The sequence below is a fragment of the Gadus chalcogrammus genome, chromosome 3 (genome assembly GCF_026213295.1).
Source record: "Gadus chalcogrammus isolate NIFS_2021 chromosome 3, NIFS_Gcha_1.0, whole genome shotgun sequence".
Taxonomy (NCBI): Eukaryota; Metazoa; Chordata; class Actinopteri; order Gadiformes; family Gadidae; genus Gadus; species Gadus chalcogrammus.
In genome coordinates this window covers 17,608,026-17,634,770 of record NC_079414.1, presented here as the reverse complement: position 1 = coordinate 17,634,770, position 26,745 = coordinate 17,608,026, and the positions used below count along the sequence as shown (strand labels likewise).

The 26,745-nt window shown below is 46.3% G+C and overlaps 1 protein-coding gene across 5 annotated transcripts in view; it reads left to right on the top strand.

Annotated features, from left to right (window-relative positions):
- Window positions 1-26,745, top strand: part of lrba (LPS responsive beige-like anchor protein) — a 186,004-nt gene that overhangs the window by 120,914 nt on the left and 38,345 nt on the right. For all 5 annotated transcript variants that reach the window (XM_056586364.1, XM_056586362.1, XM_056586366.1 and 2 more), the window contains 7 exons: window positions 8,125-8,242; window positions 8,587-8,689; window positions 10,740-10,855; window positions 11,327-11,439; window positions 18,219-18,359; window positions 19,496-19,615; window positions 23,033-23,185. In XM_056586364.1, coding sequence (XP_056442339.1) covers window positions 8,125-8,242; window positions 8,587-8,689; window positions 10,740-10,855; window positions 11,327-11,439; window positions 18,219-18,359; window positions 19,496-19,615; window positions 23,033-23,185 — 864 coding nt within the window. The remainder of the gene's footprint in view (window positions 1-8,124; window positions 8,243-8,586; window positions 8,690-10,739; window positions 10,856-11,326; window positions 11,440-18,218; window positions 18,360-19,495; window positions 19,616-23,032; window positions 23,186-26,745) is intronic.

The following is a 26,745-nucleotide window of genomic DNA, read 5'->3' as shown; positions in this document are numbered from 1 at the left end:
CCAGCCACACACACATCAACACACACAAACAAAAACGCATCCCTAACCCTAACACAAGCTTGTCCCCCCCCTCCCCCCTCACCGATGACCTGACTTTGGACCTCAATACAACCAGCAGCAACAATCCACCGCAAACCCACCAGACCTTCCTCACACTTAACCAAACACCTTCAGACAAAAGACGGTGTCCAGCCTCCCCCCCCCCCCTGCCATCTCCCTGCCTGCACCTGAGCCTGGCCTGCCCCCCCCCCCCCTCCCCTCCCTTTCCATCATGCTCCATCTTTGGGCTTGACTGAGGCCACGGTGCCTCCCCTCCCACCATCTGATTGATCCCCTCTCTCCATCATGTATTCCATTCGTCGGCCCCTGACACGCGTGTCAAAGACAACACGCCAGCCTGATGGATAGGGCTGTTTATGGATGCCAGTCTGCCTGGCTGGCTACTGATATTACACCCTGCACCTGTGTACCTGCTGTTCCAAGCCGCCTCCCTTTGTTATTCAAGGCGAGGTCGGGAGACGCAGGCTGCAGATTGAAAAATCGATGTGCGCAGGGGGCAAGCCTGGCAGATTGGGGATCGGAATTGTAAATGTGGTACTTCATTTTGCAGGCGTTTTGTTTTGTTTTTTGGTTGGCTGCGTTCGTGGTTGAGGGGAAAAAAAATAAGTTTCTTATTTATTATTAATGATTAAGCAATTTGAGTCTTATTACAGAAAAACAAAGAGGTTCATTTTAATGTGAGAATGCACCGTACCCCAAAAGTGTTTTCCAGATGAGAATGTCCCCAGGTTTATTAAAAGACAACCAACCAAAGCGTTTGACATTTTCAGTTTACTTGTTTTAAGCAGCCCTGATCTGACCAAGGTTGTTCTTTCAGCCGATGCAGAGCTATCTTCTCTGTGGAGGAGGCTGAGGGCTGAATGTCACACTCTAGGGTTCTCTGCTGCTATTACAGTTAATGACCCTTCCTGTCTGCTGCAAACGCAACATCCCCCAGAGGCACACTACAGTAAACTCACCCAGCCGAGACCCCTTTATTCTTTTATTTTCACACTCCACTTGAGATGGACGCAAACAAAGCCACAACCCGATCTATAAACAGGGCCAGTGGAGGGATGTGTTCTGTAGACTGGAATCAAAAGGTAATTTGTTGTTTAATATTCCACTTGCAGTTCTTCATTTGGTATATTATGCCCAGTTCAACAGTGCCCCAAAAGGTATACCCTTTCAGATAATTACTACGTTTATTGCACCATGTATTATGTGGCATCATCCAATTCAAATTAGTGCCACACCACTTCTCTGCAATGAATTTCTGCCGGTCGTTCAGCGACAGCCTGATCACCTTCACACTCAACACAAAGTGCCCATAGTTTCATTTAGTGAAAAGGCTTTCAACGCTCTCCTCTTTCCCTCTTCTCCCTCCTCCAGGCAACCTACCCCTAGATTCACCCAAGAGGGGTATCCCCCCCCCCCTTCCACACACACATACACCCCTATTTAAGACGGCAACAATAGCTGGATTAGAAAATAATTTACCCCAATGACGCTCTGCGGCCGATCCGAAAAAATGGCCATCCAGCCGGGCTATAAAGGGAGAGCGAGGAGAATGCGATAAGCGGTGGTCAGGGATCTAAACCTGTCTGATGTGTGTTAGCCATGGCAGCTTATAGGGAGATGGGCGAAGACAATGCACACTAAGTCCTCCAACCAGTCCTTCATGGCTTCAGGGTAGAGTCGAAGCCCAGGGCTGTCTAGCTGATTTTACCCAACTCTGCTGAAAAGTATACAACCTTTTGCTCCCCTGCCTTGCTTCTCTTTCTCTATGTGCAAGTGTTGGTTGAGGTGGAGCTTGACACGTCCTTGGATGTGGTGTTGCTATTCCTTGATACTTCAACAGGTGCTCAGTTTTTTTGCGGTTTACCAATAACCTAATGTCTGAAATCCTAGTATACAATTACAATGATAGTGATTTAGGTAAACTCTTTCTATCTTGCTCTGTTTTACAGTTTTGATAAAACCTGTATAAATACAGTACTTTGACAGGCCATATTTGAAAGTATAATTTATTATCAAACCATTATTTACGTTTTAAAACCAGCAATTAACAGTTTTGGGATCCTATGAAACAGAAAGAGCTTCACCTCGACTCGCAGATGCCTTTTGCCTTTCTATCTGGTCATACCCATCACCTGAGCCACCAACTCTGCCCTCTGTGGCCCCTAAGATTAAAACTTCCAGGGGGGGGATTTGTGGTTGCTCTTTGGTGGAGATTAAAAGCAAATGTGGCAAGAGAATATCCTCTGGAAACCGGAATTTAATCTCAAACAAATTTAATAAAAACCAAACCCATGGTTAAGGAGATGCTGAGCGTATTTATACCTTGAACTGTTAACATAAGTGGATACCCTTACACTATTTTGTTTAGCTTTTCTTGTATATAATCCTGTAATCCTCCCATTAGCATTTCCCACTGCACATTCGGTATGCTACATGCTCTGTTACTCCTGAGCTGCTTCAGTTAAAGGTGCTAAAAAAAAAGGCTGTCACTTCTCCTCCAATTAACCCTAAGACCACAGCCCCGGTATCTTCCAAAATCCACACAAGGCCTTTTTATGCTTCAAGAAGGCTAAGCACTCAAGCAAAAGAAGAGGAGAAGGCTAAACTGTTAACAAACAGTGGAGAGGGGGACCCAGAGTTTAATCCTCATTAGGCTGCATTCAAACTAAATGCTCCAAAAGGCCCTTTCAGAAGACACTGTCTTCAAAGAGGGGCAAAGTCCAACTTGGCAACCCCTTTCTCTGGAGCGAAAGCTTTTCAAGTCTTGAGTCTTGAAAAGCCGAGTGTCTGCTGCACAAGCTTGCCATGTTTATTTTCCTTTAAGTCTCTCACACCCCAGTGGGTTCTCGGCTCCGTTTATTTATTTTAGTGCTTGTAAGTTAGTTTTACATCCCTTGTGGAAGATGAACTAGGTATTATGTGATTCCAGTGATTAACACTGTGAATTTGTTACAGTGGTATTTAATTTTTTTTCGCATTTTCAGTTTGACACAAATCCTTCTTTGGTTTGACATGTTGAAGTCATTCTGATGACTTTGGAATTATCAGTCGTTTCTTCTATGGAATCGATACGTAAGTAACAGGACTTCAATTAATACATATTTATTGTTTACACATCAAACCACTTCACTTCATCATCTAAGCCTTAATCCTGTAAAAGCACACACTACACTTGCTTACCCTCTTTAATGGTGCATTATTATCTCATGGTCTAGCAAGCACATACAATAAGGATTAGCAAGTAAAGTAAATAGAGCTTTATTTACATAGCACTTTAAAAAAAAATACACAGTTACAAAGAGCTTCACGTACAAGCACACAAACATAAATAAAGTTATAATATATTGTAAATCACAGCAGTGATTTGGAGTGATGGTGACGTGGGTAGTTGAGACCAACACACTGGACTAGACTCCGCTGCTAGAGAAGGAACAAAGGGTCATGTGGTCATACCAGCTTTTATGATTTCAACTTCTAATGACGGGGGAGCATTCTTCTACCAAATCCGGAACGCCAATTATCTTTTTTGGGATTCTCACAAAAAATATCTCACCGACTAGCATATGTCAGCACATATATTTTCTCCTTTCCTTTACGTATTGTTTATCTATATTTAAAATCCAGCGCGTATCATTCAAAACTCTGAAACCAAATCTGCCCTAATTGGCTCCAGAGGGCTGGAGGGATGGCGAAGAGAGGGCCAGGGTGGGGGCTTAGTGTGTCACTGTTGACATGAGTTCTGATTGGTCCAGTGGCACAAGCAGGCCCACAAACCTCTCGTTACTGCTAACTGGCCTGGTTCCTGCTCGTTAGTCCGATGAACTCATTTACTGATGGGGGGTGACAAGGGCAGGCTTGCCGGAGTGGAACCCAGGATGGAGGTTTCCAGGAGGGGGGGAACAGTGAGGGTAGTAGGGGTGCGGGGGGGGGGGGGGGTTCTGGAAGAGGGGAATAGGGGTTATAAGCTGTGACATATGCATGTGTATATGGCGGACCCCGGATGAGGTGATCAAACAAGACATTGCATGCCAGTTATTATTATAATTAAAAGTGAGATATGGTTTGCTTTCCTCTGTTGCTGCGGGGGAACATTGGAAGATGAGAGCCTTGTAGAAACCACTTTATTCCTTCTCCAATGAAGGAGAGCCGTTAAAACCATGGCCATTGGCTCCTCCATGGTGCCATATGTGGTACTTTATGAGTTTGTGGTTTACGCATACTGCTAGATTTTCCTTCTATAAAGGTATGGTGAAAGCTAATAATCATCTATATTTTTAGTTTACTTCCTATAACTACTACCTTAGGGTATTACAGGGTCTTGCGAGAAGAGATCATGGATGTAATATATAAGTTGATGTGCAAAAGGCTTGGCGGTGGGGGGGTTGGGATGTATGGCGGGTCGGAGGGTGGGCCTGTATTATGTTTGACTATTGGGACTCACAAAGCAGAAAAGCAATTCCGCACGCTGATAAGTCTACAGGTTTTTTTTTTCCCCTCTCGCCCAGCTATGAATTCTATCAAGTTCTCCCAATGCAGCGTCTCCCTCATCTCTGTGTTGATGTTGATGGATCACCACTCTTCCGCCCGCTCATTAATTTCATCACCTTATCTCCCACACCACTTCATTTGACCAAAAAAGGTAATAATAAATCCCTCATCCATTATCCCTTAACTGGGGCGGCCATGCGGAAATGCTTAATAACAGGCAACAAATTGAACTTCAATCACCGCGTTTTCCCTTCACAAGATGTAGAAGGGGAATTAAAGCGCATTGGCGGCATTGTGTGTTAGGACTTGAGGCTATGCGTACTGCGTTGATGAGGTTTTTGAATAGGAATGAAATGGCAACATGGAAATCTGACGTCTCTGCATTGCGTACTTTTCTTTTGCACACATATACAGTAAATTCCATATTTTATATTTTAAATATGAACATAAAGTATTTCATGTTGTTGGTATACAACCCAACATTTTCTCTTCCTTTCAGACCGAGAGCGGTCTTATCAGCCCAGAGACACACACGCCTGGTGCTCCCAACAGGGGTGTGTGTTGAGAGACCCATTTATCTTGAACCGTGCTCCTGATAGGTGTTCTGTCCCCCCTGCAACTCTCCCTTCATTTAGGGCACTTTCAATTAAATTTCACTTAATTGTGTCAACACGTCCTTGCCAGCACTCGACACCACCAGTGTTTCTAAAGAGGCCAATGTCCTCAGTTGGTAGGGGGGTGTGTGGTGTATTGGCAAAGAGTGTGTGTGTGTGTGTGCGTGTGCGTCTACTCAGCGTAGCCAAAGCCAGTGGGCCCCCTCTTTATGTGTCCCTCTTCATTCTGCCATGGTTTGGAGGTCTGACAGAGACAAACGACGGTGCTTCAGAAATGAACAGCAGCTCGGCACACAAACAGGTTAAGAGATAGGAGGGTGGTGGAAGTGGTGGGGGGGGGGGGGCAGTCTGGGAGAGGCACACACACACACAGAGACGGAGTGTTGTAATCAAGGCTCATTTCTGTGTTTTTTTGCCACATTTCCTCCACTCGGAAAAACAATTACAGCCATATTTAGATAATAACAAGGGGGGCCGATATCCTCCTGCTACATCCACAACTTTGTGCCGTTTTCCAGTCCCCACCGTACGGGGCTACTTTTACATGATGTTACTGCTTATTATACGGTTTGTTCAGATGTGGAACGAATGGCTGCAGCGCTAACTTGTGTGAAGCATGTGACATGTTTTCCTTGTACTTTACCTGCATTGGATTATTGGGTCATTTAGCCTTTTTCCGTCCTCCATCACAAGAATGGTAGTCACCCTGTGAGAATGAAGTGAATTGACAAGGAGTTTTGTGAACCGGTGCTGGGTGATATATGTACGGGCCAAACCTGGAGTGAGTGAAATCTACATTAGCCGTGTGTCATAAACATCCAACTAGATCTAGGTCTCCTTCTCGCGATTGCAGATTATCTCTTATTGCTAAGATCATAGCCCAGGGGGGAAGGCGACTGTTGGGCAGGGCGGTTGTCACGGCAGATGGCCACCCTGTGTTTAGTGGGAGCAGAGGAAGATCGGCTATGTCTCCTACGTCAACACCGGCCCATCACACCCCACTGGAGAGCTCTCTGCTGTGGACAGGCAGGACACACGGATCTCCAGCCCGCTTGTTAATGATAAAGATGGTACAGGGTGAAGTCTCATAGGAATAAAGGTAGACGAAGTAGTAGTGGTGCATTGTTGAAAGGATATATGCAGTGTATATATATATATATATATATATATGAGCCAAAAAGGCCAACCTGAAAATGCATTTTCTCTATATTCATTCTTGTGCCTTTTGCAATAAAACCATTCAATTTAAAAACAGATTTTTAAAGGTCAGGCTGTTTCTGTTCAGGCAGTCAATTTAAATAATAATGCATTGCTGATGTTGAATGCCAATATCCTACTTTCCACCCATTCAATATATTTATATTTACTTGCTCCTGTAGTGGTGTTTCCTCGGTTTCCTACCCAGAAATCGATCTCGTCAATTCCCATTCAACTGTTTTTTTTTTCTCAGCCTAATTAAATTAGACATATTGGAGCTCACCATGTGGTCCAGCATTCGCTGCAAACACGATCGATTGTTTTGCCCAAATGTAATCACTTCTTTCAGAGATACTCCTATTTTTCTCCTTCAAGGTTTATTATTTTTCTAGATGGGAGCAAAACCTGCATCACCTGCTGTTGTGGGAATCTTATGACAGCGTTACTATGGCTACGGGCCGACGGTGTAGGTTGCTACGGTCGTCCTGGGCCTCTGTAAAGAGAGCAAAAGCACTGGGCATGTGGACAGCCACCCCAGCCACTATCTCCAAGACACTAATCCACCTTTAATTGAACTCGGGAGACTTTGAAGTGAATCTGCGATGCAGGCATGTCTTATTCCTCTGAGAGGGAGGGAGAGGGGGGGAGAGAGAGAGCGAGAAAGAGAGAGAGAGAGAGAGAGAGCCGTGGTTAAAGGCCTCAGCTGGTCTTGTCTACCCTCAGCTTCTCTTAATGAGCTGCTTACAGCTCACATAAGGCCTATCTAGGTGGGTCACATTTTAATATTAATATTTAAAGTGATCACACACACACACACACACACACACACACACACACACACACACACACACACACACACACACACACACACACACACACACACACACACACACACACACACACACACACACACACACACACACACACACACACACACACTTTTTCCCACAATGCTCTTCTGTCATTGGCTCTAATGGAACAAAAAGGACGGGGTGAAACAAAAGCCCAGTCAACAAAGCAATACTAAGTGGGTTAGTGCTAAGGCTAACTACTGGATTAGGTGCAGTATAAATCACAAGGGCAGCCAAGCTGCCTCCGTCAGGCAGCTATGGCAGCCATCACAATAAGTTCCTCTGACAGTTGCTTTGACAATTTCCACAGGGACATATCATCAAAGCTTTACTTTTGCTTCTAAAAACGTGTGGTAGCTAGCTTAACACTGTTTATCACGGTTAACATCTATTGTACTTGCCTCCAGTGAATTACAATGGCTGGAAATCGAATGCATGATTTAGATATACTATAAAAAACCTAGCTCATTAAAAACGTAGAAATCACCTAATAAGGCTTCCAGGGATTGATACTTTGATACCTTTTTCATAATTAAACAGTCTTTTTTTTTTTTTTTCATTTCAGTTGTGGATTTCCGTTTAAAGGGTCCTGAAATTCCCTGTCCTTCTGGGATATCCTCTGCGCTGCGCGATAGCGATTAGCTTTTAGTGAACCAAACGTTTTCCATCACTCCCCTGCCCTGGCCGTAAAGGGGCCTCATTCTCTTGTTAAAGGGATGTTTTTTTCATGGAGCCGGATCAATACAAGACATTAATCGTGCTGCTTGCGATGACACATCAGCCGAGTGTGATAAATGGAGTAACGCGGCCCTCTGCTATTCCTCTCCATCTCTTCCTACTTTCCCCCTCCGTCATGCGTTGGGCTTCTCCCTTGTTGCGGTTCGCCATTGCTTATTCAACCCTTTGCCTCTTAGATCTTGGCGTACACAGAGGGCCTCCACGGGAAATGGCTGTTCACGGAGATCCGCGCTGTCTTCTCCAGGCGCTACCTGCTGCAGAACACCGCCCTGGAAGTCTTCATGGCCAACAGAAGTAACTCACCCTTCTCTGATTTATATTCAGTATCTGTTCACTCATGTCCAATGATTATTGAGCTATGTGAGGAGGCTAATGCTAATCATGGCTAATGTTAATTAAACAGCTGGAGGGAATATCGTTTGTAGCTTTGTCTTTTAGTCGAATGCAAGACTACTCAGTTAAATACAATGATTCAATTATATTTACTGTTTCATTCGTGAATAATGGATTAAGATGGCTGATTTTAATAATAGCTAATGCTTATGATACCACTGTTGGAAACATAGCTCTTGACAAGATGTCCTGTCTCTTTCTCTTTCTCCCTCTCGTTCCTTCTCTCTCTCGTTCTCTCCCTCCAGCGGCGGTCATGTTCAACCTACCCGACGCCTCCATTGTGAAGAAGGTGGTCCACTGTCTGCCTCGTGTCGGGGTGGGCACGAACTTTGGCCTTCCTCAGACCAGGTACCATCATCATCATCACACCTACACGGAAACATCAAATACTAACTCTATGCTAACATTAAGCATTACTGTATAACCCTAGCTTCATGAAAACTCTCTTCCTGTCTGAATTTTTTAACAGTGAAATATATAGGGGGTATATATATATATATATATATACACACACACACACCAAATGCCTTGTTGTCTCACACGTGGCCCCTAAAATACATCCAGCTGAGGGAAAAAACACGTTGTCAGTGGACTCCAACTAAGATGAAACACAGGAAGTGCCTCATGAAGAGAACAGGGCCTTGACACATTTACACCTCAGTTTCCCACACAATTTATCATGTTTCTCTCTCTCTTTCTCTTTCTCCTTCTTTCTCATCGCTCATTCTACCTCTGGGCCTCTCCGTCCCTCCATCTCTCTCTCTCCATCCGCACCTCCATCTGCACAAACAAACAGGGTGAGGAGAGCAGGAACCTTCACTCTCACCCTGTTCGCCCTAATTGGCTCCACACACAAACACGCGGCCCACTACTTCATTTATTTACCCCCCCTCCCGCTGCCGCTGCTCGGGGAAACACTGGCGGATATTGTCGGATGCCTGCGAGGCAGACACGTGCACGCACATACATATATGTATACACAGACGTGGACACATGCACACACGTACACATGCACACACATTCACACCCACACACATATTCTTAACAACACACACATACATGCTCACACACACGCACACGCATGTAAGCGCACACACACACTGCCTACCTGGCTTGCCTTCCCTCTCCTAAATGAAGACATGCCGAAGCCAGGCCTGACCAAGAGACCAGTGAAATACTGTTATCACGATCAGGGTTAGTCTTAAATGATACGAACACGCAGTATCTGAATCATCTAGAATGCTAAGAGAGCCGGTTCTGGGTTACTGGGTTGCACCCTGCCTAGCGTAGAGTTTAAGGCCATGCGATCGTGGTTTCAGGTCAGACAGGACACTGGCTAATGAGCAAGTGCACATTAGTGCATGTGGGTCTGTATGGAAGTGTGTGCGTGTGTGTCTGTCAGGGTCATTAATCAAGGTAGTTTGCAGGCTAGAGGCACCTTGGCTCTTCGACCTCTGAGCAGCTGTATGGCGTAGTTCAGCCCTTACACGGACCCAGACGGCAGCGAGACAGCACATAACATTACAGGACCATGTCACTGGTATTTTAACGTTATTTGTTACGTTCTTGTTTAAACCTCAGAATGTTATTAAAAGACTAGTCTATATAGAATGAAGGGACTCCCACCATCACTTTCATCGTCATCGGTTACCTTAACGCTCCTCCACAACTGTAGTTATGCGATTGACTTCGTTGTTTTGTTAGGGTTAGTTTTGTTTTAGCAGCAATTCGTAGATGAAGAGATGTATAAAGAGTCTATTATTGGATTTCCAAAAAAAAAAAAAAGTTGCAATTTCGAAGGAAAATCCCAGCAATGTGTCTGGTGGTAAAGTTGTATTTGGAAAGGGCGTATTTTCACTTCAGAGAGGCCTAATGACTGCAATCTCACACACTGACAGTGATTAATTCTATCATTTTCTTTTGTTTTAATTGGATTCGGGGTCATTTGTTTTAGTCCTAGTTACATACATCATGCTCCAGGGGTGTGTGTGTGTGTGTGTGTGTGTGTGTGTGTGTGTGTGTGTGTGTGTGTGTGTGTGTGTGTGTGTGTGTGTGTGTGTGTGTGTGTGTGTGTGTGTGTGTGTGTGTGTGTGTGTGTGTGTCTGCCCTCGTGCGTGTGTGCACATGCCTGTCTGCCTGTCCCTTTCTAGCCTTTATATCCAGCACTATTTATTGCATATTTTTCTTCTTAATTAGCTGGACCTTAAGTTCAATAAATATTTCATCTGCCGCTATTTATACAACCAGCCAGAGCCTGTTGCCCGCTGGCTCGCTTCTCCGATGGTGATTCCCACAATGCTTTCATATGACAGAATAACTCATGAAGCTATTGGATATAAACGCTTCAGATGTTCTCTGGTTGAAGTGTGTGTGTGTGTGTGTGTGTGTTTCTTCCCAGGCGGATCTCTCTGGCCTCCCCCAAGCAACTGTTCAAGGCTTCCACCATGACCCAGCGGTGGCAGCGACGCGAGGTCTCCAACTTTGAATACCTCATCTTCCTCAACACCGTCTCTGGTGAGTCTCGCCCTCCTCCCCGCAGAGTGCTGCTTGGTCCTGTTGCTTTGGCGCCGTGCCAGCCCTGTGTGGTCATCGGGCTGACAAAGGGAGTCTGGTCCAGTGGGTGCGGGAGTGAAGGTCCTGGGGTCAAACCCCATGGTCCTCGGTCGATCTGTGGGCAATCCTTGAGCGTGATGCCTAACCCTTAACTGCTGATTATAGATGTGGGTGTAAATGTTGCTGAGTAAGACCCCCTGTCCCAGGGGTTTCATCGTGGTGTCACTCATAACACAAACCATGGGTCTGCTTACTACAATGTATCTGTGGAAAGGCTCAATAGTAAATGGTGGTGATTGCTTGATGTAATTATTAGGCCGGCTATCTATTGCCGCCTACCTGTCACCCTGTCACTCTCTATTTGATCTAAATTCCCACTTGCCATTTGATCTAAATTCCAAATTCCCAAAATCCACTTGCTCTCATCTCCAGGACGCACCTTCAATGACCTCAACCAGTACCCGGTCTTCCCCTGGGTCATCACCAACTACGACTCGGAGACACTGGACCTGACTCTGCCCAGCAACTTCCGGGACCTCTCCAAGGTAAGAGGATCTGGCGCGGGACACTGGACACTTGACGATGACCGTAACTGCCCATTGATTACAGTTTAGTGGACTACATATTTAATCACTGATGGATGATGGTGACAGTTGCTTTCGGACCCCCCCCCCCCCCCCCCCCCCCCCCCCCCCCCCCCCCATAAATATCTATTTAACTATTGAAGAACATCGAGACCTGTGTTCAGTTTAGTGCGCACGCTCACACGAACATCACGAGCACACACACACACACACACACACACACACACACGACAATGTACCACTCTGTGACATTTAAAGCGTTTAAAGGTTGCACCACCTCCACTAATACAGAGACCACCCCCTCCCCTACTGCCCCCCCCCCCCCCCCCATCGGAACAGAGCAGGGCCAGGCTTGACCATCCGTTGTGTGTAATTGCGGACAGTCTCGTAGTGGGCGGACACTTTGATTAGGTTTACAGTTTATGAAGCGACTGTCCTGCTGCAGGAACCCTCAAATGGGGCGTATTAAATCAAGACAAAAAAAAACAAATGCATGTGATTCTAATGGACAGGAAGTACAGTAGGCCTGGGCGTGCTGAGTCGCACTTAAAGACATCCATCCCGGTCACCTTTTGGGTGTGGCGGTGGTGGGTGGGGGGGGATTAATCCTGTCGTAGAAGAGAGGGCTACAGGGGTTCTTGGAAACAGAAAACCACTGCGTTTGGGAAATGTAGCAATAAACACGTAGCCGAGCTGAAAATGGGAACAGTGAACGCGCGCGCACACACCACACACACACACACACACACACACACACACACACACACACACACACACACACACACACACACACACACACACACACACACACACACACACACACACACACACACACACACACACACACACACACACAGAGGCAATCATCGCCCTCCCCTACTGCTTTCATATCTTCTCTCTCTCGTCTGCTGTGTGCTAGGTCCCTCAGGCTATCAAACAGCCTTTCTATCTGCCCCTCTTTGTGTGTGTGTGTGTGTCTCTCTCTCCCTCTCTCTCTATTTCCCTCTCTGTGGCTCTCTCTCTGTCTGCACTTTTTTTGTACCTCTGTGTTGCACGCACCACTACAAAGAGCTGTGTAATTTCACTGTTTATTTGTCTTCATTGTCCCCAGAGGGGCTGCCATTGCCTTAATATGAACGCTCGCACACATACACACAAACAATCATGCATAGACACACATACACACATGCAAAATATACTGTACATATGCGCACACACACACACACACACACACACATTTCTACAGACAGATACATACATAAATGACTACACACACGTATGCAAGATAGATAACACAGACACATACACATTTCTACAGACCCAGAAACATACGCACATATATTTGTACACTCACACTCCCAATTCAAAGTCTACCCTCTCTCTCCGACACCCGGCTCTTTCTCTCCTCCTCCTGAGCTCCACTGTAGAGGTTGGACAGCACAGCCTCTGTGCTCAGTCAGGCCTGTATGCCCCCGGGACTCAGCCAATGAAAAGCAAGAGATCAGGCAGAGGAGCACCAGAGACAATCACACAGCAAACGCTGAAGGAGAACGGAATATTAAAAACTATATTGAAATCCTTTTTTTATTTTCTTCATGTGCTCCCACCTTGACAAACCAGGGAGTGAGAGAATATGCGCGTGTGTGTGTGTGTGTGTGTGTGTGTGTGTGTGTGTGTGTGTGTGTGTGTGTGTGTGTGTGTGTGTGTGTGTGTGTGTGTGTGTGTGTGTGTGTGTGTGTGTGTGTGTGTGTGTGTGTGCGCGCGCGTTTGGCGCGGTGGGGGTTACAATCTTCATTACATCTTTTTTTTATTCATGCTGTTGACACGCGTGTGATATCAGTGTATAACCACTGGACCGTGGCAGACTGCAGTGTCTGGAAAAGGGCGAGTAGCAGCGCTATGCAGCCCCCCCCCCCCCCCCCCCCACACACACACACACACACACACACACACACACACACACATACCCCCCCGGCCCACAGCCCCCTCCTCCCCGACCCACCCTCCCCTCCCCTACCCTCCCAGTCATTTGTGCACTGTGTGCTCCTTTTGTGGCGCTCCTCATGCTCTCTTTGATGGCCGCTGTGCCACACGCACACACACACACACACACACACACGCACGCGCACATGCTCGTGGCATCACCGCCCACCTCCACTAACCCTCCCTCCTGCACCCTTACCACCACCAGCCTGCATTGTTTTCTTCCTGCAGAAACATATACACACACATATATATATACACAGACATATACACACACACATTATGTTCTCCTATTCTTCCAATAACCCCCCCCCATATTAACACACACACACACACACACACACACACACACACACACACACACACACACACACACACACATGCTCTTTCACCTCGACGGTCGTCTCTGATAGAAACAGGTCATGTGAGAAGCGAAGCCTCCAGTGACATTGAGAAGCCAAATTGCCATGAATGCTTGCGTGTCACACACTGTCACCGTCCCCAACCTGGCGGAGGCCACACACACAATTTATGTCCACCCCCCCCACGTTTCGTCGTCCCTCCTTCCCGAGCCACTATGACCCCGGGGAGACTTTCTTATCATAAACTCTAACCTCGCGCTGACATCAGAAGTCCATTCCCCTCCTACAAGATAACATTGTAGTCAGCACAAGCGCCGGCTGGAAAAGCACAATGATATAATTCTGTGCCATTACTCCATGCTAGCTATAACTCCGGGCTACCGACAATACCACTGTATATGTAACTCCAATGCGAGCTATACCTCTGCGCTAGCTGTGGTGCAACACTTGCTATTGTTCCAGGTTAGCTGTAACACCATGCTAGGTATGCCTTTAATTCAATAGTTGCTGTTACACCATGCTAGCAATAACCGTAATTCTGAGGTAGCGACATCTCCTGTGAGGTGTATCCTCCACGATGGCTGTAATGGAACGCTTGCAATGCCTCCATGCTAGCTGTTTCTCTTTGCATGTTGTAACTCCATGCTAGCAATTACTCGACCCTGGCGATTACGCTGCTCAATCAGTTACTACGTGCAAGCTAGCTGTACCTTCGTGCCCACTATTAGGTACGCCACATTTAGAACTATGATATGATTTAACCCCATGAAAGCTCTACCTCTAACCTTGCTATAATTGACCGGAAAACAAAAACGAGTACAAGCTTCGGTTTCCTAAAGGCGCCTTAGTGAGCATGCTCTAATTTACCCAGATTTATGGCTGAGACACAAGGTATTGTGAGCCTTTGCATAAAACGTTTCTCCATTTTACACCTACAGGCCTCAGCCGCATTCCACTGGCCAGTGGGTACGGCTAATGGTGTATTGATTACACAAAACGCCTCCCGTGCATTTATTTCCCAGGTCGTCTTCACCATTTTTTAACTGTCTAAAGAGCACTTGACATACACTTGTGTACGCACACACAAACACACACGCACATGCACATACTCATCTCAAAAGGTTGGCTAGGCTCATTGACTTAAAGCCCGGTGTTGCTGAGGTGCTCATAGTTATATTTCCACTCTAGTCTCCCATTATGCTTCTAGCAGCAAAATTGTAACAGCTATGCAAGACCAAATGGTTGCCTTATTGTTCCTTCAGCTGTTTATGCAAAAATTGTGTATCACTGGTATTTGAGTTGATTCTTCTGTGTAAAGTATTTATTTTATTCAGTCCAAGGACCTCACAGAATATATTTAAACTAGAATCTTTTAAATCATTAATCTTTTAATCTTCAGTACAACTTGGACCTGTATAATCTTTTTGTACTTTTTGGTAATTTGAGCCTCGCAAGAGAGCAGCCCATCCCAAATGTTGATCACCAACAAGATTCCATCACCTGTTTAGTACCGTTTTCCACCATCAGTAGCCCACACCTGTGAGTACTAACTGCAGACAGCATTAACTGCAACCAGACTAGCCTCCCTGTCCAGTATCGATGAGCACCTCGTTAAACCTAATCCAACTGGTGGAATATCCACTGTTTACCTCTTCCAAACACTCTGCACGCACACCCGCTTGCACAAACACGTGTGTGTGTGTGTGTGTGTGTGTGTGTGTGTGTGTGTGTGTGTGTGTGTGTGTGTGTGTGTGTGTGTGTGTGTGTGTGTGTGTGTGTGTGTGTGTGTGTGTGTGTGTGTGTGTGTGTGTGTGTGTGTGTGTGTGTGTGTGGCTTTGGTCTAATTACAACTCGCCCGATTGGCTCATTAATCGCTGAGCTCATCAGAGTGCGGGTCGCTGCCAACGACATATTAGGCCAATCTGTGGCGGGGCCGTGGCAGCGATGGCGCTCCATCAGCGTGCTGGCGCTTCCCGCCGTGCCTGTGATGTATGACAGTGTCACCGCCCCGCTCTCCGCTGTAGCTACCGCTAGCCGGGCCTACCACGAGCACCCGCCCGTAATTTAACGCAGTAAACAATGTCGGGATCACACCCCGACAGCATCCACACGAACGCACACTTCACACACAAGTCCCTCTCTCTCCCTCTCCGGCTCTGGCTCTCTCTCCCCCTCCCTCTCCGGCACTCTCTGTCATTGTGGCATGCCAAGTCCTTTTTTTTCCCCCTTCCCTTTCTTATTTTATTTTATATGCTTCCTCTCCCTTTTCTTTTTTTAATGAGGCGACCATTATTAGTGCTATAAATCAGAGCAATGGGTGTGATGTATAATTCAGTGTGTGTACTCACCCCCCACCCTCCCACCCCCCAGTGCCCCTGAGGGGCTTGTAGTGTCTTGCTCTCTCATTTTCTTTCCCTCATTCTCTTTCTCCTTCTCGATTTCCTTCTCTCTCCACCTCTCTCTTCACCTCTTTCTCCCTCTCACCCCTATTTTCTCTACTTCTTCCTCTCTCTCTACTTCTACCTCTCTCCCTCTAGCTCTCTCTCTTTCTCTCTACTCTCTGTCCATCAGCTCAGAGCAGCACAGCGTGTAAGTTGTATCCAGACCCAATCAACGAGCATGTGCATGGACCCAACCACATGCACGAAAGCGCTACCCTGTTTTCAGAAATGTGTTGTTGTTATTCCCCCACATGAAACCACCCTCCTCCTCCTCCTCCTCCTCCTCCTCCACCTCCTCCTGTTATTGCATTTATCCCAGCCCAAGCAATCATAAATACGGACAAAGGCACAGCCCATTAATCCAACAGAACACAGTAGCAGAGAGCCGGATCAATACTGGGCCCCAGCTCCGTGGATGGATCTTGCTGTGACAGGCACCCTATGATATGAAAGAGAGCCAATCGATGCACTGCATTCAGGGCGCTCATCCTCAAAAGGCCATCATTCCATTACCATTGATCTGCTCTGCATGTGTGTGTGTGTGTGTGTGTGTGTGTGTGTGTGTGTGTGTGTTGTGTTGTATCTATGTGTAGGTGGAGGGGGGGAGTTAAGAGAATGAAGCTCAGCCGATGCAAGACTAATAAAATTGAAGCAGCTTGAAAGTGATTTCTATAAATGAGGATTTAAATACTAGCTCCTACCTCAGGCGTATTGGACAGGGTGAGGAAGGGGGGAGCTGGGGGTGAGACCAATGGGAAATTAATGCAAGTTAACCTTTCTCTCTCTGTCACTCTCTCTCTCTCGTTCTCGTTCTCTCTCTCGCTTGTTCTATCTCTCTCTCTCTCTCTCTCTCTCTGTCACTCTCTCTCTCTCGTTCTCGTTCTCTCGCTCTCTCGTTCTATCTCTCTCTCTCTCTCTCTCTCTCTCGCTCTCGCTCTCGCTCTCGCTCTCTGTCTATGTGACCAGTGTATTAGGGGCAGATTAATAAAAACAGGGGAACAAAAGGGGAACAGTGGGCCGGGCTATCGATGTTTCTAGTGGGCTCGGTTTCATCGCAACACATTACTTTTGTCTGACAGAGTGCAGCTGCGGGGGGCTCTTTCACAGCCTCTAAAAAGCACTCTGTGGGAATGGATTGATCTCCGTCTGAAGGGAAACATCATCTAATATTCATTTGATATTGCACAAAGGTTACGGCCATCATTTGGCCCACTGCTCGCGCTAACACAATGTGTGTGTGCTCGCGCTGTGCACATTGTCAATCAAGTAAAAGTATATCCACCTCTCTTGCCCCATTCCTTTATGATCTCTCTCTCTCTCTCTCTCTCTCTCTCTCTCTCTCTCTCTCTCTCTCTCTCTCTCTCTCTCTCTCTCTCTCTCTCTCTCTCTCTCTCTCTCTCTCTCTCTCTCTCTCTCTCTCTCTCTCTCTCTCTCTCTCTCTCTCTCTCTCTCTCCCTCCAATTTTCCTCCTCATTTCTCAACCCTTTTGTTTTAACTCCTCTGGGTGTTTCGATAAAACTAGGGATTGGTGTTTGGTGTTTTTTTTTTTTCAACAAAGAAAACTCAATGACTCAGTGATTTTGCGATCACGGTGAAAGATATAAATGCCTTCCAAATGCAGAAAAAAATTAATCTGATATAAGAGATGAATGTTTCACCTCATGGTGGTTTTCAATAACACTTGGGCAGGAATGATTTAATACAAACAAAAGTTATTAATGCAGTTATAACAACAAAGTATGATTTAAAAAAATACAATGTGTAATTAGTTTGTATAAACTGCTTTTTGTTGTTTAATATTTTGTATTGTATGAATGCAGGGTTGGGAGGAAGACGCTTCATAAATAATTGAAGTTATTGTATGAAAGATAATTTGATTATTGATTTGAGAATACATCTTGAAGTATTCAAAGTCTTATCAATAAAAACTTTAAATCGTTATACTGTTTTCCAGCCCATCGGTGCTCTGAACCCCAAGAGGGCGGCGTTCTTCTCTGACCGCTATGAATCCTGGGAGGATGAACAGGTCCCCAAGTTCCACTACGGGACCCACTACTCAACCTCCAGCTTCGTCCAGACCTGGCTGCTGCGCGTCGTAAGCTATTAGAGAGAGACGCACACACACACAGACACACAGACACACAGACAGACAGACAGACAGACACTTTCGATTTATATGCATGGTCATATTTATCATGGTAATACAAGCAATTCAAATGTATTACACAAGTATGTTTATGCTCAAGACATGTTCATACAGGTAACAATCATTCGTTTGGCGGTCAATGGATCAGAATGGGAACACAAACTTCCTCCGTAGGAAGGCATTTCTCCCGGTGCAGCTTGTTTAGTGTTTTTGGAGTATTTTGGTATGACTCTCAGGGGACAAGGAGGTTGCTAACCTTCCTAAGATGTGCTCTGTTATTGTCCATGGTTTAGCACCATAGTGGCTCCCTATAGAGCCATCCCATTGATCCCAGCACGTAATTAGCTGGATTATATAAAAGCCACTTTAAGAAAGAGCTGTTTCTTTTTTTTCTTCTTCAAGTGTTTTGTATGAATCCAAATTACAAACACGTATTCAAATTTGGCTATCAAGTGAACCAATTCCTTTCTCCAGAATAATTGAGGCGTTTTAGACTGAAGGTAATCATCTTTTTGTTGTTTTAACACCGTTGTAAAATAGAAACTCATCAAGCTCGGAAACAATGGCATGTGTTGTCTTGTCCTGGGTCCTAATTGGCCTTCTACACTAACAATCTAGCGGTCCAGGGTTAGTTGTAGCTCAGCTAATTGTGCATAAGACACTTGGGTTGGGGGGGTGGGGGTGGATGCTGTCTCCAAGCGACAGCCACGGATTTGGCCAAACAAGATTAAACATGATTAGAAATGCTCCAGTAAGACGATTGGACAGGATTTAGTACCTCATTAGGAATAATCACGCTTGACTTTTAGCTTTTGGGGAATTTAAGCCAGTCTTCTCATTAGTAAGTGTACAGCAAATAAGCCTCTTTGAAATGGTACCATACTATCAATGCAAAAAGACCCATTACATTATACACCAATATTCTACACAGCCATTTTAAGTACAGTCATCATATATCAGTTATAATACATTAGAGATCACCATTGTGTTAATGGTGGATATAGCCCTTCATGGGATGGATTGATGGTTTTCACCAGTAATGGAGAAGTGCTCTGAAACTGGACCGGTCTGTTTATCGTCCACAGGAGCCCTTTACAACGTTCTTCCTCAACTTCCAAGGCGGGAAGTTTGACCACGCGGACCGAACCTTCTCCTCCGTGGCGCGGGCCTGGAGGAACTGCCAAAGAGACACGTCCGACGTCAAGGTACACACACGCAATACTCACATGATACACACACAATACTCATGCAAGGTACACACACGATATACACACACAAAACACACACAATACTCATACTTAATGTTAAGGTACACACAGACAATATGCAAAAAAGGTACTAACACTGGATGTCAAGGTACACACACGCTATACACACACACAATACTGATACTTAATGTCAAGGGAGACACACCATACACACACAATTCTAATTCTGACTTTCAAGGTACACACACGATACACGCACAATTCTAATCCTGAATGTCAAGGTAAACCCACCATACACATACAATACACACTCAATACTAATACTGAATGTCGAGGAATGCAAACAATACACACCTAATACTGAATGTTAAAGTACACATCCAATACACGAGCAATACTAATACTTAAAAGCTGATACATAGATAAGGCCTCCCCTTTTTTTCGTCTTTGATTTCTCTCGACCGGAAACAGAGAGCAGAGATGGGAAACAGATTGCTGAGCAAGGGCTAAAGATCTCCAGCTCAAATCTATACCTAGCAGGACAAGAGGAGGGGATGGTGGTGGTGGGCTTGGGGGAGGGGGGGTTGGGGCAGCTGCGTTCAAAAGAATAATTCCCAGTCACATCTAATCAATGTCCTTCAGGAATGAAAACTCTTCGACTTTGTGATCAAAGTGTTGAACTAATCCTGATCTTTCGCGGGCCGTCCCTCTTTCCGATGCAACCTGGACATGAACCCCCCCCCTACCGTCTTTCCCATTGGGCCTCTCTTCCCCACCCTGGCTTTGTGGCTCTGGGTTGTGGTGCAGCAGCAGCAGCAGCAGCACGGGTCATTCTCATTCAGGGCTCCATGGAAGCCCCAGCACAGCCCTTTACAAGCGACCTGGCCCTCTTAAAACATTTACAGCTACAGTCACTCACCCCCCGACCCCCGGTGTGCCCCGGTCCCCAGGCCTCGGGTCACTGGGAGCTGGGGATGGGGGGGGGGGGGGGTTTAGAGGTGGAGGGTGGCATCGAAGACACTCTAGCAAAGGGTTTTTTATCCGACTTTTTACTTTTCACTGCTTGATTGGCTTTACAATCGCCTAACCCCACCCCCTGCATCCCCCCACTCCCCCGATAAAAACACATGGATCGTGTTACTGCATAGCTGTGCGCCGCTTGATTGCGAAAGTCCAACAAGAGTCCGCTTTTTTTTCCCCCCTGCTCTCTCGGTCTAGACCTGTCGTGGTGGATCAAGCTGTGAGAGCTCAATATCAGATCAAAACAGAAAAGTGGGGGGAGGACGATGGCGGGGGGGGGGGGGGGGGGGGGGAGGAGCAGGGGGGTTGAAGAGTGAGAGAGGGGGGGGGGGGGGTATCTGGACCACATCACCTCTGGTTCTAGAAACCGTTGTGAATCTGAATCTGAATGAGAATTCCAAGCCGACGTTGTCTGCTCCGATGCACACATTCTCCCCGTGGTCAAAGGGGGACTTAGCCCAGAGATGTATCAATTTAGGAAAGCTAAACGCACCATTTAGCCGCGGCTTGGAGCACCATTGAGCGCCATCCTGTGTGCTTACCCAAGGCCTCCGGTGTTTTTATAGGCTGCGGCTGATAATAGGTTAAAACACCCAGAGCCACTGTGTGTCTCTAGCCAGGGTGACGCTAGCATGACCCCCGGGGCCCTAATCCCTTGACCCCCAGCCTGAGCCCAGAGGCATCCGCCGGTGGCGGGGGTCCGGAGAGAAGGGGTTAGAGGGAGCTGCGATGGTGCTGAAAGTGTAGCCGGAGAGAGTCCGCTGCAGTGACCCGTGACAGGACAGGATCGGGGATCAGAGGGGCTGGCCTCTGACCAAAGGCCACAGCACATAATGGGGTACGCATGGCAGGCTTAGGAAGAGCGCACCCTGAAAAGGGTGTGTGTGTGTGTGTGTGTGTGTGTGTGTGTGTGTGTGCGTGCCCTCACATGCACGTGTATTTGTGTGTGTTTGTGTGCGTGCCCTCGCATGCACGTGTGTTTGTGTGCGTGCCCTCACATTCACGTGTTTGTGTGTGTGCCCTTACATGCACGTGTGTGTGTGTGTGCGTACACATACATACACATTTCTCGTGTGTGTGTGTGTGTGTGTGTGTGTGTGTGTGTGTGTGTGTGTGTGTGTGTGTGTGTGTGTGTGTGTGTGTGTGTGTGTGTGTGTGTGTGTGTGTGTGTGTGTGTGCACCCTGGCACCTCAGGACTTGCAAATTTACAGCAGGTTTTTGAGCCGGTGAAGCAGGGTGAGCCGGAGGGCTCGTTAAGGGGCTGACCTCAGCGTCAGGGTCAGGTTTTGTGGAGTGGAGAGATGTCAGAAGTGAGGAAGTGGCGTGTTGTTTTAAGCCCTGTGTGTTTGCTTGCTCGTTTGATTAGAGAGGCTTCCCCTACTCATGCTGAGAGGTGGATAAACTTACACTCTTCTTTTATCTGATCATCTGATCACACACGTATGGACTTTTAATTAGTATTATTCATCTGCGGTGTGAATAATGGGGATCGTGGAAATATCGTTGCACCGGGATCTTTACAATGTTTACGTTACGTATTTATGAACTCTTCACTGATGTCATAAAAACGGTTAAGTATTGGGGCATATGTTTGCAAAGAGAATGAGCAGGCTTAAGGCTTTGGCTGGCCGGCTGACCAATGAGCATGCGGTATGATGTCAGAGTGACAACCGTACCGGCCTATCATAGGGAGGCCGGTTGCAGTAGCTGTGCCCCAAGATAACAGGGCTCCATTTAAACTCATAAAAAATGTTGGACATTTTGATTGTGATGGAGTCCAGATGTTAAACCCTATTACCTTATGAAAAAACTTTTTTTTTTACAGCTGAATAAGTATTATATTGCAACATTTCTTGGATTTTAGATTTCATCACAGTCAAAATGAATAAAACTACAAAGTGTGTAATTTCTCAATACATAATATGTGGTTATATGCCTTATTAGACACTGTCATGATCTGTCTGGGTGTATAAATCCCGATGGTGTAGTAGGAAAGAAGACAGTGTATTGCAAGAATGCCAGGCTATGAATTTTCTGTTGTATGTATTTCTGTTTATTCTTTTTCATCTGGAATTATGTAGTTGTCTGGTATACTGTAGAGGAAAGAACCGAATCAAATCAGTTGAAGTACCGTAATACATTACAATGATGGATGCATGTGTCAGGTCGTGGATATCTTTTCAGCAGTGAGATAGATCTTATCCCTAAAATAATTTAACCGTGGATTTTAAGAGCCTATGTTTTTTGATTTTCCTTTTCTTTCTTGGAAATCAGCACTCCAGGCTCCTCCATATGTCACCAGCATAGCGTTCTAGGGGTCTCCAGCTCAAGAGCCTGGAGGTGTCGTCCATCAACGTTCAGCTCCTCACCTCCTCCCTGTCTCCCCCCCCCTAGGAGCTGATCCCAGAGTTCTACTACCTGGCCGAGATGTTCATCAACTCCAACGACTACAGCCTCGGCGTGATGGAGGACGGCACGGCCGTCTCGGATGTTGAGCTCCCTCCCTGGGCCAAGACACCCGAGGAGTTTGTCCGCATCAACCGGCTGGTGAGCGGACAGTTGTTCCCCGTGCAGTCGTTTAGCGTCTGATGTCTAATGCGGAGGATTGTGTCTAATATCAGCGGATGTGGTCGCTTTTCTTCATTTGAAAACGATCCCGTTTGGGTCCCACGAAGTGTTGGTGATCACTTCAGTGTTTATGTTTGACTCAATTTGATAAAGTTGTGAAATTGGGGGAATTTCTCTTAAAATGCAAGAGAATGTTTCACACAGCATGTTGGTGTAAGGGCATCGTGCCTCAGGATACTTAATACAGGTCCGGCTGTGGGCCCTGGGGATCGAACCCAGAACCTTTTTTTTTTAGTGGCTAGGGAGTTGAACACCCGAGCTACTACACTATGCTGCCCTCTGTTCTTTAAGTCTGTAGTATACACACAGGGTCACCTAATCAGGCATATTGCACTTCTATCTCAAATTGCAGGCTCAATGCAGGTATTCTTAGAGACTAAGGGCTGTGTGTTTTGTAACGGTGGTTTGTTAGCATCCGCCCTGCTGTAACCCCACCTCCCCCCTCCCCTCTCCCCCAGACGTAGACACTGATGTCTTCTACCTAGTTCACTATACACCATTGACCCATGGCCCAGAAACATATTTTTTATTTTCATCCCGCTGTGTCTACAGAAAGTAAAGACACACACACACACACACACACACACACACACACACACACACACACACACACACACACACACACACACACACACACACACACACACACACACACACACACACACACACACACACACACACACGCGCGCACACATTCCTCCTGCTCCCTGATGTGTCATGTAAGGGCCGGCCGAGTGAAGGGCTGTCAGAAGTCTCTGTCTCCTGGTGCTAGCTTACCAGGAAATGCTAATGCAAAGAGACGTAGTGTTATTTCCTGTCCGTCTCGCATCTCTTCCTGTTACCTGAGCCCAGCAGCATCCCTCTCCGACATGGCCCCGCTCTCTGTTTGCTAAGTAATCTAACATCGCCTCTCCTTTTTGTGTGTGTGTATGTATGTGTGTGAGACTGTTTAGCCTCTGTATTGTCCTACTTTAGATCTCTCCCTCTTTCCGTTGAATGAAGAGAGTATTAAACTCTACTCACACACACACAATAAACAGTGTTGCGTGTGTGTTTTATGTGTGCATATACCCAGTGCTATTGATTTTGTGTGCCGCCAAGTCCAGCAGGTGGATAGATCTGGTTCTAGCAGAGATCTTAACACGCAGCACAACACACACTGTCCAAACAATCACACACACGCACAAGCACTCCCTAGCTCGTCCATACACTAACTGCATCATAGGTGTACACATAACAGTACAGACTATGGAGTAAACTCAAAGATAGCCCTAAACCTATTTTTAAAACTTCTGTATTGTATATTTACAATCATTGTTACTCCGTTTCTTGAAGGAGAAGGTGAAATGTCACAAGAGGCATTTACAAAAAGTATTTCATTTGTAGGCGATAGGGTTAGCAAAAAGTACAAAAACGGTGGAAGGTCCCTTGAAGAACTAAGGCTGGGTACAGTTAAGTGTTAATCTGAATGTGATGAATCATTTCTCCACTGGTAACTCGTGATTTGTATGATGAATCAAAAGAGGAGAGGTGGCTAAGGGCATGACTGGAAGAAGGGAGAGCAGTGTGCAAAGGATGGATGGAGGGAGGGCGGGCAGGAAAGAGGGATGGAGGGATGAGGGGATGAAGGAAGGAAGGGAGGGTGAGTGGGTGGACGGGCCTCTGTTCATGACAGATAGCTGGCATTAGAAGGTGTCAGCTGGTGACTTTGGTACTGTAGAGAGAGGGAGGGAGGGAGAGAGAGAGAGACAGAGAGAGAGAGAGGCAGAGTGGGGAGAAGACCAGGGAAGGACTTAATGGTCTGTTTGGTTCTCCTTAGCGTGTCTGCTGCTAATGGCCTAGCAACACAAGGATCCACGGCAGGGGAGAACACGCAAACACACAGCCTACATTCACACACACACACACACACACACACACACACACTCACACTCACACTCCTGCTGTCTCCATTCTGGTTATGAGCCTCAGATGATTAACAGCTAATTAGGGCCCAATCTGGTAAAGCCATTAAAAGCCCTTCATGTTAACGGATTGTGGCGCCGCGCAAAACGCTCTCCTGATTTCGCTATTCAAGTGACTGATAGTTGTGTGCTATGTAATAAACACTGGGCAAAAAAAAGAAATTCCAATCTAATTTCAGCCTTGTATTATTGTGTTTGGTCCACAGTCAAACCCGACGCAGTACTCTGCTTGTTGTATCGTAGATAAAACAAAAAGTAAATCAGGAATCATGTGTGCGTGCCTGTAGGTGTGTGTGTTTGTGCGTTAATGGTTTTGTTGCTGACAGTTGACCTTGACAAAGCAGAGGATCCATAATCTCTGTTTGAAAAACATCATTTTAAGATGTAGCAGGGATTAGCTAGATTTCAAACAGGCCTGCTTTGCATCAAACTTTTCTTTTCCTTTTTTGCGCTTTAAGACGAGCACGTAAACACAAAAGGCCACGCAGGCACACAGTTTGTACAGTACGAACCCTAGCTCACACGCACATACCATGTAGCTGTCCTATCATTCACACGCATGCACGCACGTAACATAGCACATATACCTATGCAAGCACTCACACACATGTACACACATATGCGCGCACACACACACAAACACACACTCGCAAAAACACACATGCATTCAAAAAAACACACTCAAGCAAACACATGCACGCACACATACGCAGAGCGCAAGTCTTGCTGTGGCGTGCCACAGAGTTCAGGTTCTTCTTGTTGCTTTTACCAGGGGGTCAGCGAGGAGGTTAAGAACTTGATCCTCCCTCCACCAGATAACTACATGTCTCTGGGCACAGTCAGCCCCCCCCTCCCCCCCCCCCCCCCCAACCCTGACATTCCACTACATACTGCCACATCTTGCTCACCTCGAGGCCTGCTAGCCATTAGCCTGACCGCAGGTGACCACCCTTGTGTATGTGTCAGCTCGGTGTTCACGTTGGTGTTTTATGCAGTGTCGTTCACATGTCTACAGAATGACCAGAACCCATGCTACAGTTTAACCATTTAATGCTTCAGCAGAGGCTGCCTTACAAAGCGACTTGCAGTGAGTTCACATTATTGTCGTTGATGAGAAGGTAGGGGTTAGGCGTCTTGCTCGAAGATGATTGCAGGTATGGATATATGTTTTATCACGATGGTAATCGCGAGTGTTTGTGTGTGTGTGTGTGTGTGTGTGTGTGTGTGTTGGTGTTTATTTATCTATATGAATTTTTATGACATTCTAAGCACTGAGGGTCATTCAATTGAAGTTTCGTCTTTTAAGAAATGGTTGACTAGAGATAATTTGGCCTTTCTCAAACCTTATCAAACATCGCCGTGCTAACTCAAGGGGATATCTGCTCATCACAATTCATTCAGATAACATAACCAAATATCACGAAGATATCTTCCCGTCCACGACTTTAGGACACCACTCACAGAGGCAAGGGAAAGCCTTCACCTGAAGGGAACGTATATAAAAAAAAAACAATA